This window comes from Nomascus leucogenys, chromosome 16 (assembly GCF_006542625.1).
Source record: "Nomascus leucogenys isolate Asia chromosome 16, Asia_NLE_v1, whole genome shotgun sequence".
Taxonomy (NCBI): domain Eukaryota; kingdom Metazoa; phylum Chordata; class Mammalia; order Primates; family Hylobatidae; genus Nomascus; species Nomascus leucogenys.
In genome coordinates, this window is record NC_044396.1 from 82,427,667 (window position 1) to 82,441,885 (window position 14,219).

At 41.2% G+C, this 14,219-nt stretch overlaps 1 protein-coding gene across 6 annotated transcripts in view; it reads right to left on the reverse strand.

Moving 5' to 3' along the window:
- The window catches only part of ASAP1 (ArfGAP with SH3 domain, ankyrin repeat and PH domain 1), a 387,159-nt gene that overhangs the window by 301,360 nt on the left and 71,580 nt on the right, over positions 1–14,219 (reverse strand). The window contains exon 1 of one of the 6 annotated variants that reach the window (XM_030795521.1): positions 2,007–2,447. The exons of 4 other annotated variants lie outside the window; for them this stretch is intronic. In XM_030795521.1, coding sequence (XP_030651381.1) covers positions 2,007–2,044 — 38 coding nt within the window. In that variant the 5' untranslated portion in view covers positions 2,045–2,447. Of the gene's footprint in view, positions 1–2,006; positions 2,448–14,219 lie in introns of those variants that run through there. One more of the 6 variants, XM_030795520.1, reaches the window with a different exon arrangement.

The following is a 14,219-nucleotide window of genomic DNA, read 5'->3' on the forward strand; positions in this document are numbered from 1 at the left end:
GACAGATGGCTAAGTTTAAAACTAGCTCAATCTACTTAGTCCGAAGAATCCATTTAATTTCTCACCATTCACTGAGTATGAATTTGGTTTAAAAGAAGAAGAAAAAAAAGCTAGGCTTTTGGGAAGGGCCACAGGATTGGCACCTGTAATTCAAGCCAAGAGAGCCTTTGATAGCCTTAGGATGGAAGGCTGAGCCTGTCCTCCGCGACACACACCCACCGCGCCCTACCCCTCACCCCTGGGATTGGGCTTCTGCCGTCTTGCACTGTTAAGCCTCAAATCCGTTCTCTGGTTCTTACCCCTGACTACAAGGGAGTGCCCCAAAGCAGGGATCTTGTTTTAGCCTTGGGCCTGCTACAGAGAAGTAGCAGAGTGGCTGTCAAAATACAGCACCTCATTAACTCTCAAATATTTACTAAGCACTAACTATGTGCCCTGGAGATTGAGTAGTGCCAAGGCCCCTGCTCTCATGAAGCTTACCTTCTAGGACAGAAATAGACAACTCACAAATATATAAAGTGGAGTAAATATAAAGTAAGAAAGTGAAGGAGTCGCTATAGTATAAAGAATCTGCAGAGAAGGCTTTGCTGACAAGGTGACATCCTAAGAAAAGAATGACGAGAGTAAGTCACCCAGATAATCCTGCTGTCTATGGCATCTTGGGCCCTCAGTTGCCTCATATGAAAGCAAAAGATAAGGACACCAACCCCAGGACCTGGCTGTTATGTTGAGTTCACTGATGATGGAAGAGAAAGTGCTTTGTGCACAGGAAAGCCATTAGAAAAGTGTGAGATGTTCACCTCCCTCTATTGGCTGTACTGAACCTGCACTGCGCCTCCAGCAAGATGCTCATCAATGTCCTCTAAGAAGCCATGCTTCACGTAGGCAAGTGTTCCAGCTAACTAAAGGGACATTTTGTAAGGGGAATGTACATAAATAAATATTCTTCCCTGGCAAAGGGAAGTTGAGAAATCAACTTCAAAACACAGTCTTTAAAAAATTAGTAAATAAATAAACAGGCACCCACTTTGTCCTCATTAGCACTTTAAAAGCTTGGTTTGGGACACACGAAGTTTGAAGTTCGGGGAGACAGCCAGATGATGGTAGCAGACAGCTGAAGATCCATACCTGGCGGTCACTTGCTCATGTGCCATAGTTGAAAGAACACGGTCTTTTGAAGTATGAGCCACCCAGGAGAAAATCCTACCATCCTTTCCCCACATACTAACCAAGTCACTCTGCATCTGGAAAATTCTGTGAGTTGGAACAAATATGGCCCATACTAGTTGAGCTAATTAAGCTCTCTGAGACTCAGTTACCCCATGGAGCACTGACAACACACAGCACTGACTTCACTCCAAGAAGGCCTTCATTCCTCTAGGCTGGAAACAAATTCAGACTTGGATTCTTGCATTTATTTTGTTCTCCCATCTATTCCAGGTAGTCATCTAGCACCTGTCACCTCCACTGAGGTGGTTGTTCCTTCCATCTTCTTCATCTGGCATTACAGTAAAGACTCAATAAACATGAGCTGTTATTAAAAGCCAAAAGTCAGTGTTTAATTGCCTCAATTCAAAGAGGCCTTGGGTTCCAGAGTTTTCCCTCCTAGTAACTGATGCTGTCATCTTGGGCCTCAGTGCTATCCTTTGTAAAATAAAGGAGTGAGTGTGTCAAAATGACCACAGATTCCTCCCAGCAGGAGCCGACTTGTGTATACAGTCAGCTCTGCAGATGCAAAGAAGAAAGATTATTACAACAAGCTAAGCTAACTGCAATGGTAGACAGCTGGGGATTTCTTTCTTGACTGAATTCACCAAAGACTCCAAACTGCTGCCATCAATTGCTGTTTCAGTTTCATTTGAAGATTATGTTATGTATCTGCTCCTCCCCCATCTCCTTCGGCCAAGAAAGGAATATGCTCACAATGAGATATTGTGCTCTGGTAAGTATATACCTCCTCAGACTGGTCTGCAATTAGAATTTCAAAGGTTCACACCTCTACTCACCATTTCTGGGCCATAATCCTCTTTAAATTTGAAACCATGCCTCAGTGAAAACCATCTGCACCTCTCATTTTCTCAAATACTCTGAAAATCATTCCTGGATATCTGAAAGCAAATAGAGACTGACATGGGCAAAACGTAAATGCTGGATTTCTTTGTGTGGAGCTGCCCCAAAATATACACCATCCTCCCCAAAGCCAGGAAAAATGTGCACACACACACATACTTGTGTGCACCTGGCTTTATATAAAGCAAGCATCATCTCTGTTGTCATCATTATAATAAGACTGTTCAGCACCCTTGTCCTCCTCATGCCTGCCTCTTACTCTGAGCACTGCTGACTTAGGTAACACCATGATTATGGCAGGATGCACTTTGTCGCCTTGAAAAAAAGGCAGCAGAAACAGTGGTGGCTTATTCTTCTGAACAGCAATGGCGCTAACGACCCACTTGCCATCAGGGAATTGGTTCTCAGTTACATTTCCAGTTGCAGACCTCACTCTCGTCCATCTGTCTTACAACCAAAGGGGGATGCATTTGCAAGATGACTGACCAGAAACCAGAGGTGGGGGAGTGCGGGTGGGGAGTCAGAGGTGCTCTCTGGGCCCAAGAAACCACAAGGAGCTCTGATCCGCAGTGTTAGCCAGCGACAGCATTCATCACAGGCTCCTGATACCCTCATGGAACAAGGACAGTGGCTAAAGTGGGAAGGGAACACACTTTTTATTACATGGACCTGAGCTTAAATCTCTACTTTCTTGTTTATTCGCCTTGTTTTCTAAACTATGTTTCAGATTATTGTGTGAAATAAAATGAGAAGATATGGATAAGTAGGCCGATGCATAGTGAATAATCAACCAATGTGAATTCCCTTTGAACTCCCCTTTTCTGTGAAAGATGACTATAAATACATCTGCTTTCATTCCACGACTCAGATATCTCTAAATTAGTCACTAGGAGGAGGAAAGAAGAGGGAGCGGGGAAGGCTGCACAGTAATTCCCAAAGTCTGGGATCTCAGATTTGGGAATAAACAGTCTTCAGAGACCTTGCTTATTCTCAAAGTATCCTTTGTTAGGTCAGATGCATTAGTGATGGCTTGGATTTTGGAAGTAAATAAACAGTATCTAGAGTCGAACTGGCTGAATACCAATCAAGATGAGAAGTAAGTTAAGATCAACTCACTAAAATAAAATAAAAGCCTATTTTCATGCAACACAGTCCCTGTAAAGAAGGATAATCTCAGCAAAACAACTTCTAGGGCATGATAGCATGGGGCATTTCTTTTGTAGGAGCATGAATTATGGGCTGATTCTCACATAAAAAAGATAGGCTCCCGTCTCTGCCATGAAGAAGCTACTAGACCTTGTTAAAGTATTTCTCCTCTTTGAGTCTCAGTTTTCGTATCTATAAAATGGGGGCAATGACAACCCCTATCTCAGTGTTCTGAGAATTCAATGAGCTAAGGTATATAAAATGCTCAGCAGGGTCTCAGACATCCTAAGTAGACAATTATTTTTCCCATATAAGGAGAACTTTGAAAACCTTATCTGGAGATATAACATGATATTCTTGCTGGGTACAGTGGCACATACCTGTCATCCCAACCACTTGGGAGGCTGAGGTGGGAGGACTGCTTGAGCCCAGGAGTTTGAGAGCAGTCTGGACAACATGGCGAGACTGCATCTCATTTTTTTTAATAAAAAATAAAATAAATTCTGATATTCTTGCAAAAACAAAATATTCACCATGACCTGCTATGTACCAGACACTTTGCTAAGTACAGAATTTAGAATACATTTATCCTTCTTTAAGCCTCATGACAACTTTATAAAGTAAGTATATTTATCCCAAATTTACCAGAGAAAGCTAAGGCTGCTGGGGTACAGAATACGACCTTCTCAGCTTCCATCTGGAGCCAGGTACTGCATTGGTGGTTATATATGTAATGTCGGAATTCATTCATACAACAGTCCTGAGATGCAAGTATTACAATAATGGAAACTGAGACACAATAAAATCTCACTGCAAGTTAATGTCCCTGAGCCTGGCAGACTCTAAATCCAATGCCTTTTCTGCTGCCTGAAAAATTGGTCTCTTTACTGTATTCTGTATAGGGCTACTTTCTTAGGTACAGTATTTTTCCCAGCCCAGGCAACCAAAGAAAGTATCCTTATTTCACCTGACAACTTATGAATTCATTTTCTACCATCTTAATGAAGTGGTGGAGGAAAAGAAAGCGCTGAAGGAGCAGGAGGGAGGGAGGGCTGTACTTGATTTCATCTTTTACACTTAGGCTCATGTTGCCATAGTCTAATAAACTACTGCTTTTTTCATGTTCTTTGTATGAGTGCTTCCCAAGTGCACTCATGCAATTTCAGGTAATAAAAAAAAAAAAATTCTAGTCCCAAATGTACTTAATTCAATTTAAATACTCCAAGCAAAACCACTAGAGTTTTCTCAGTAAAGAGGAGAACACGGCTTGTTTGGAGACAAAAAACTACTCTGTTCTACCTCCCTGTTCCTCTGATGGAAATAGGAAGAAAAGAGGCAGAATGGTGGGAACCTAGAAGACATGCAGCGTAAATATCTACTGAATGAACTCAGGGATGTATTTCTGTTTAGTCCTATCAAAGAATAATTGTGCTTAGTATTATGCGCCCTGTATTATGCTAAGTCATTGCAGGCGCAACCTCACTTAATACTTGCAGCAACAATGTAAAGCAGGTACTGTATTATTCCCCATGTTATATGCATGGGAAACCTGAAGCTTAGAGGTTACCTGTCAAGTAGTGGAGCAGGACTCAAGCAATCTGATTTCATAGCCCATGTGATCAGCCACTGTGCTCTGTTGGCTTATCAAAGACAATGGATGAGTCCACAGCCCCAGGATGCTTTTTCTGTTGGAGTATATGTGCGTGCGTTTTCCTTCTGGGGAACTCATTACAAGCCCAATCAAATGCAAGCTTGACTGGTCTAGAGAGCACGCTCCTTGCCCCATTCCTCCAGGTGGGATTAATCTTCATGTGGGTATCTGCAGTCAGCTCCTCTCACTCTGCCTTAAGCAACTGGAGGATATTGGCACCATTCAGAGGGAGAAACTGAGAACTTCCTCAGCAACAAATAGCTCTGTTAGTAGAAGGGCTTGGCTCTGACTCATCTCTCACTTGAGCTCAGGAGTTCGAGGCTGCCGTGAGCTATGATTGCACCACAGCACCTCAGCACTCCAGCCTGGACAACAGAGCAATCCAGTCTCAAAAAAATAAATAAAATAAAAAACAAAAAACAAATGCCAAACAAACAAACAAACACCTCATATCTTCCAAGTGAGTATGCTACACCACAAAGTCCCAGACTATCAATCCCTGACAGCATTCAGGGACTAAATCCTACCCATGTCTGTATCACCTACATCCCCCAGCAACTAAAGTAAGGACAGAAGATTCCAGGAGCCCCGGGCTTGGCCTTTTACAACCACCATCTCCTGAAATCTTCCTAGTAACTTAGTGAGGTAGTGTGTTTTCTGCAAAAGAACTCAGAGATATGCACAATTTGCTCAAGGTTAACAGTTAATAAGTGGAGAAATGCTATTCAGTCAGTCTGAATCCAAACCCTGTAGGCTTTTTCTTCTCTAGGAAAGCACTGCCTAGTTGGGGTCCCTTGTGGGCCCCCATAAATGTGTTTTGAATTGAACTGGTTCCCTTTTATGAGCTACATCATTTCTAATGCAAGTAAAACCACCTCCAATGAAGAAAAAAATCATGGTGTTTTATGGGAGTCCTAAAAACTTGCGATCTATAGGAACGAGGGATTTAAAATCCTGCTTATTTCTGATAAAGTCATATTAACCTGAAAAATGAGAAAAACTGACAATACATCCAGGTTTCTTTTTTTCTTTGATGAATTTGTTTTAAGTTGAGTTGATCACCTTTAATGATGCCCAACTTCTGTGCTATGTCAAGAATGAGAACGTTCCTCTTTTATGGCCCTTTTCAATGGTACCATTTTGCAGGGTACCATTTTCCAAATATTTATATTTCTCCAACTAGACTGTGAGCTACCTAAGACCAGGGAGGGTTTCTATTTGCTATTATAGCCCCAAAGTCCCAAGTGTTTAAGAGATACTTACTGAATAGAAGGAAGACTGAAGGAATGAATGAGCAAACATTTATAGGGGGAAGGGTATGAGAGGAATTGAGAGAGGAGAAATGGAGAGATCCAGAAGAGAGTAAGATCCACAGAAGTGATCCTGGTTTTTAGAGTCACTTTCATTATCTTACATCATTATAAGCAGTAAGAGCCAGAGAGAATTTTAAGGATAACGTGCTTTCCAAACTTTTCATTTTTCAGATAAGGAAACTGATTTCCAAGCAGTTAGGTGACTTGCCCAGTGTTCCCTGACAGATTTGTGGGAACTGAGCCAAATGCCAAGTATCCTGGTGCCCAAGGGTTTCCCACTTCACCTTTCCCAGTTATATTTCAAGGGTAGGATTAAAGACCTTCAGAAACTCCCGTCTACAACAGATTATGTTGTTTTTGCATCACAGCATCAAGGAATGCCTATGCACAATTGCCTACTATTTAAAAATTGTAACAGTATAAAGTCTGGCACACCATCACTTAACTGACACTCCTAATTTGGGGCAAGAGGACTGTGCCCCACAGTACTCACCTAGTTGTGCTATTTTTCGAAGCCACCCACCCTTTACCCAGAGAACCTTCCCAGCACATACAGAGTGTAGGTCAAATTTCTCCTTTTCTCAAGTCCAGTTGACTATTGTGACTGACATAGTTCCTCCTCCCTTGGTCATTTTCAGGGATGAGATCATTGCCTCCTGAGTCTCTGAGGACATTCTCCCCTGGGTACAGAGGAATTAGGAGGGAACCAGTCAGTTCAGTTCTAATCCACAAACAGTTATTAAGCAGCTTTATAACCTTTCCAGTGGCTAGGGGTTCAATCTCAGCGCTGCCATTTAATAGGATTTGTTACCTTAGGCAGTACTTTATTGTTAAAAGGAAGATGATGATAAGCCCTCTCTCTGAAGGCTGTGGTAAGATTGAAATGAGATAATCTGTGCAAATGCTTAGCACAGTGCCTGGTATATAGTAAGTGATCAATAAATGTTAGCTACTAATATCACTATTTGCATTCTAAACAGGTACTATGCTAGATTCTTTTTTTTTTTTTTTTTTTTGAGACAGAGTCTTTCTGTCACCCCAGGCTGGAATGCAGTGGCACAATCCCAGCTCACTGCAGCCTCCACCTCCCAGGTTCAAGCGATTTTCCTACCTCAGCCTCCTGAGAAGCTGGGACTACAGGTGTGCACCACCACACCCAGCTAATTTTTGTATTTTTAGTAGAGACAGGGTTTCACCATGCTAGCCAGGATGGTCTCGATATCTTGATCTAATGATCCGCCTGCCTCGGCCTCCCAAAGTGCTGGGATTACAGGTGTGAGCCACCACACCCGGCCGCTAGATACTTTAAGAGCCAAAAATAAATTTTAAAACATAAGAGACAACCTCTGTCATCAAGGAGCTCATATGTAGGTAGAGATACTGGTTTTCAGCACAAGTGATGGAATACTCAAATAATTCAAACAGAAAATAAAGGTGTATTTTAAAAGTGACCAATGAATGTAAAGTCCAAGTAAAAGTAATTTGATGTAACGCTCTCTCTCTGGTTTGCCCACAGCCCAGCTAGATCTATTTTTATGAGCACATTTCAAAGCCACTGAGCCTCTGAAATACTACTCCAAAAGAAACATTTGATAAACGGTAGCTATTTGTGACTTTTGCACCAAGATGTTTGTGACATGGAATGCCAGGGAGGTCGGCTCCTTTTCCTCAGCCAAATAATTTCACCTCCCTTGGCCTCATTTTCCTTGTGGTTAAAATCAGCACCTTGGGGCACAGGCTCTCAGAGGTCCCTTGGCAATGGCATTCTATAGCTCAATAAATGCTTTTTTGACATCAGTGTGACTACCAACCCCAAACACCAAGAGGTCCCCAGCTCTGCTTCAAAAAGCTAAGAACTGTCTGAAGGTCTTACGTCTGGGTTGGGGCCCCCGTTAAGGATACCCCATATTACATGAATCTGTCACAGTATTCTCTTGTTGCTTTTCAAAAATATGATTTCACCTGCAATGTATTTGAACCCACATAACAATGAGCTGTATCATAACAGGATTTTTCCATAACGATGTCAAATGTAGGGCATTGCTCCACTTGAAAAAGGAAAACTGCCCACCCACTGCAGAGTTTTCTTCTTAACATATGCTATTTAGTTAACATCCTTTTTCAAATGTGAGCATTCAAAATCACACTAGGGACTCTAATTTAGAAAAAAAAAAAAAAAAGAGTCTCCACAATTGCTAGCAAACCTTCTGAGACAGCATCCAGCTTCTGTTCCCTAATATTTTCTGGTTTTTTGTTTTTAAAAAATTAGATTTTTTGCTCTGGCCTTAGAGGTCGAAAGGCATTACACAAACAAATTTATAAAATTGCTATATTTACATAGACAGGAGAGAACTTATTTTCAATATCATATTATTTTCATGAATATTATTTTCAATATCACGGGGGGTTTTGTGTGAATAAACTACTTTTCTCCCTATGTTTGGGTTGAAGAATTAACTTTCACTTACTCCCAACTAATTTTAACATCTTGAAATTATCAGCAGTTCAGACAGACTCTTAGCATACTGACTACGTCGTCTGTCTGCCCTACATCCCCTTCTTGTAGGAACTACGCCTCCCGGACTCCAGGTAATTTTCTAGACTGTCAGTCATGTCTCTACTTTCCCAACTAAAGGGCTGGACCCAGGCTATCCAATCAGAGTATTCCAGAATCCTGATAACAGCATTGATGGGTACTAGAACAGGCATTTAACTCAAGCATGGCCAACCAGAATCCTTCATGGAGGACTGATATAGATGCTAGGATACAGAGGAATATGCCTTTTCTCTCTGAGGTCTACTCAAAAGACTTAGCAGGCTTTCAGCTACCGGTGACCATCTTTGCCATACATGAGAGAGCTGGCCTAAGAATGATCATAACCAAAAGATGGCAAGAGATGCAGGAAAGTCGTGGTGACCTCGTTTGAACCACTGGATCCACAAAAATCTATCCCATGCCTAATGTTAGTCCAACCCTTGGACTTCCTAGTAATGTGAGCAACTGTACTTCTTTTTCAGTGTAAGCTAGTCTGAGTTGGGTTTCTACCACTAAAACTAAAAATGCCCTGGCTAATCTTTTCCTGGGTTCCAGTAACCATCTTCACAGTTACTAGATGTGTTATCTTAGGTAAGCTGTTCACTGCCTTAGAGCCTCAGCTTCCTCATCCTTAAAATGAGGATAATGATATTTACCTCAAAGGATTGTTATACAGAATCAATTAGATAATATACATAACGGAATTGGAGAAAATAGTTTCAAATCGTATACAGGTTGAGTATTCCTTATCTGAAATGCTTGGGACCAGAAGTGTTTCAGATTTTTTTTTTTTTTTGATTTCTGGAATGTTTGCATATACATAATGAGACACCTTGGGGATGGAGCCCAATACTAAACACAAAATTCACTTATGTTACATATAAACCTTATACACATAGCCTGAAGGTAATCTTATACTATATTTTTAATGGTTTTGAGCAGGAAACAAAGTTTGTATACAATGAAATATCAGACAGCAAAAGTGTCAGCATCTCATGTTGGCATTCAAAAAGTTTTGGATTTGGGAGAATATCACATTTGGGATTTTCAGATTGGGAATGCTCAACTTGTATTGATAAAGGCCTAGTATTCAAAATATATAAACTTTTGCAACCCAACAATAAAGAGATAAATAACTAATTTAAAAGTGGACAAAGGGGTTAAATAGACATTTCTCCAAAGATATACAAGTGGATAATAAGCACATGAAAAGATGCTGAACATCACTAAACATTAGGAAAATGCAAATCAAAAACACAATGAAATGCCACTTTGCACTGACTTGGATGGCTGTAATAAAAAAGACGGAAAGTAACAAGTATTGTCAAGGATATGAAGAAATTGGAACCCACCACATTGCTGGTAGGAATGTAAAATGGTGGAGTAGCTTTGAAAGACAATTTGGCAGCTCCTCAAAAGGTTAAACTTAGTGTTATTATCTGACCCAGCAACTGCATACTATTGTGGACTGAATGCGTGTGTCCCACCCAAATTCACATGTTGAAATCCTAACCCAATGTGATGGTATTACAACGTGACACTTTTGAGAGGTAATTAAGTCATGAGGGTGGAGCCCTCATGAATGGGAACAGTGCCTTATAAAAGAGACCCCAGGCCGGGCACAGTGGCTCACCCCTGTAATCCCAGCACTTTGGGAGGCTGAGGTGGGGAGATCACCTCAGATCAGGAGTTCAAGACCAGTGTGGCCATCATGGCGAAACTCCATCTCTACCGAAAATACAAAAAAATTAGCCAAGCGTGGTGGCGCACACATATAATCCTAGCTACTCAGGAGGCTGAGGCAGGAGAATTGCTTGAACCCAGGAGGCGGAGGTTGCAGTCAGCTGAGATCGCACCGTTGCACTCCAGCCTGGGGAGTGACAGAGCAAGACCCCGTCTCGAAAAAAAAAAAAAAAAAAAAACAGAGAGCAGCTCTTTAGCTATTTTTCAGCCATATAAGGACACAATGAGAGGTCAGCAGCCTGCAACAGGGAAGAGGGCCTCACCAGAACCCAACCATGCTGGTACCCTGATCTCAGACTTCCAGCTTTCAGAACTGAGAGAAATACATTTGTCATTTGTAAGCCATCCAGTCTAGGGTAATTTGTTATAGCAGCCCGAACTGACTAAGGCACTCCTAGGTATCTACACGAGAGAAATGAAAACATATGTCCACATAAAACCTTGTACACCAGTGTTCACTGAGCAGCATCATTCTTAACATTCAAAAAAATGGAAACAGCTCAAACGTTCATGAACAAACAAATGTGGTATATCCATACAATGGAATATTATTCAGCAATAAAGAGTAATAAAGTACTGGCACATGCTACAACATGGATGAAACTTGGAAACATTATGCTAAGTCAAAAGCCAGATACAAAAGACCACATACTGTATGATACCTCTTATATTAAAGGTCCAGACTAGGCAAATCTATAGAGACAGAAAGCAGATTAGTGGTTACCCGGGGCTGTGGGGGAAGTGGTAATGTGCAGTAACTACCAGTGGGTACAGGGTTTCTTGTGAGGAGTGACAAAAATGTTCTGGAATTAGACAATGGTGATAGTTCTATCATTTTGTGAATACACTAAAAACCACTGAATTGTATATCTTAAAAGTGCAAATTTTATATGAATTATCTCAATTTTAAAATAACCAGTATGGTGGTGAAGATAGAAGGCATACCTTACCTGTTAATAACAACTAGAATGACGATGATTTAGTATCTACTATATACAAGGCAATTTATTTATATGATTTTGTTTAACCCTCACTGCAACCCTACAAAGTAGCTATTATTCTCCTCAAGTTTAACAGATAGGAAATTGAGACTCAGAGAGGTTAAGTGCTAGACCTAGGGTGCTGAAATGAGTAAGTGGTAGAGTTAAGATTCAAACAGAAGTCTATCTAATTTCAAAGTTCAAGCCCTTTGCACTACACCGCACTCTCTGTACAAATGGTACTCTGCTGATGTGGCAGGACTACCAGTTATGTACCTGCTATGTAGTCCCCCTTTCTTTACTAACACAGCCCCAGTTTGATTTGGGGCAGCAATGTGTTTAGCTAAAAGACTCATCTTCCAGCCTCCCTTACAGCTACGGTGGCTGTATGGCTAAATCTAGCCACTGAGATGTAAGCAGAAATGCTATGTAGGACTTTTGGTAAAGTGCCTCAAAAAGGGCTAACACAGCTGGAAGAGGACTCCTGTTATCCTTCCCTTCTTATTTCATCCTGCTGCCTACTGGAACGTGGTGGTGATGGCTGACACTCCAGCAACCACTTGGGATCCTAAAGCAATATGATAAAGACGGTACAACCAGAGAAACAGAAAAAGCTTGGGCTCCTGATAACCATGGAGGCACTGGCTAGCTTTGAACTACCTCCAGACTTCTCTGGTCAGAGAGGGAAAACAAACAAACAAACCTAATTGCTAATGTTGTTTGGGTTTTTGTTTGTACAGAGTTGAAATCTAATCCTGATTTATACAATGGGCCCATGAAAATGCTGAACCAACTAGGAATATATGAAAACGGCTTATCTCAGAAGTGGTCAAATGAGAAGTATTCTACCAGAGTCATTTTCCCAACTAGTCCTCTGTGTTTGGGATTGTATATTTAAGAGGCTTAGGGATCCTACTGAATTATTCTGAAGGCATGCAACAGGCCTATTTTGTGGTATTACAGAATCACTGAAAAGACTGGTCTCAATTCACCAAGTATAGGCATTACATTTTATAAGCACTTAAATTTCATCTCAGAGATTGTTTCAGAGATACAGTCACAGAGGAGCCAACAGGCTCCCACAGAATGGATTTCTGAAGAAGCAAATTTATTTACACAACCCTTGCACGATTTGGCTAAGGGAGAGGAGACAAGGCAGATTCCACACAGGAAGTAAGATGATGAAGCTCAAAGACTTCTTTGCTTTAAAATCAATGTTCTGCCCAATCTCTCCAGAGCAATCATTTAAAATTCCACAATAATGTTCCCTGCCAAAGAGACAAACAGCAATGGGCTTGCCACAGCTGAAACAGAACCCCAGGTTTGCTGTTAGTTTATTTGTTTACATAAAATAGATGTGATACCTACCAGTGTATTATCTATACCCCAACAGCAGGTTGATACAGTACTATTGGGTAAAGAGTGGCTTTTCTTTGGTTTTCCTTCTTTCTCATCAGGGTTCTTTAGAATTCAAGCCACAATGACGTAAGTGAGGATGAAACATTTGCAGGAAGAAAAGATTTTTCCACAGTTTTTTTCCGTAGCTTGATATAGCTAATTTTGTACGCACCATGGATGGCTAGAGCTGGTAACCCAAATATTCTTTATGAGGGCAAAAATTCTGGTTTTATTTTCTGTTATAGGCTGTTGCCTGAGAGAGAATTCAGATTGAAATGTATTACAGTCCTTTCTCCAGACGTTGGCTAGAATTTTTACCCCACTCTTTCCTTTTCTGAGAGTGTGGACACTCTTTTCCTTTTCTCCATATGGACACATGGACACATACACACACAGACATATAGACACACATACATAGACACACATGCATACACAAATACACAGACATACACACACACACATACACACACACAGAGACATACACACAAACACACACACATACACACATACCCACACACAGACACAGACATAAACACACACAGACACCCCCCACACACAGAAATACACACACAGACACACACACACACACACACACACACACACACACACACACACACACAGTCTCATCTTTTCTGGAAAACAAGAGCCAGAAAAAAAAAAAACCCATGTAAATCTCTAGACAGACACATTCATTATGAATGGCTTTTTTTTGCATACAAAACCTGTGGATTTTAATCACAGGTTCACCCTCTCAGCTTTCACTTGCTCCCATTTTCTCTTACCATACTCAAAATTCTAACAAGTTTGGTGAGCTAGTTTTTCGACCTTCAACAAACTGAACACAGCAGTTATGCTGGGAATAGTGAAAAAGGGCTACAAGGAAGGGAGGAAAATGTACCACCACAAACTAGAAATTTACTAATACACCATTCCACAAAAAATAAATTCTAAATACATAGGCCTGCTAATTAGTGAAAAACACTCTACTCAATGGATCCCAACCTCAAATAAGTGATATTCAAAATAATAAGCCTGGCCAGGTGCAGTGGCTCACGCCTGTAATCCTAGCACTTTGGGAGACCAAGGAGGGTGGATCACCTGAGTTGGGGAGTTTGAGACCAGCCTGGCCAACATGGTGAAACCCTGTCCCTACAAAAAATACAAAAACATCCAGGCATGGTGGCATGCACCTGTAATCCAGCTACTTAGGAGGCTGAGGCAGGAGAATCGCTTGAACCCAGGAGGCAGAGGTTGCAGTGAGCCGAGATTGCGCCACTGCACTCCAGCCTGGGTGACAGAGTGAGACTCTGTCTCCAAGAAAAAGGATAAACCTGTGTAATAAAAAAAAGGTTTTAGGCATGATGCTATATTCAAGATACCAT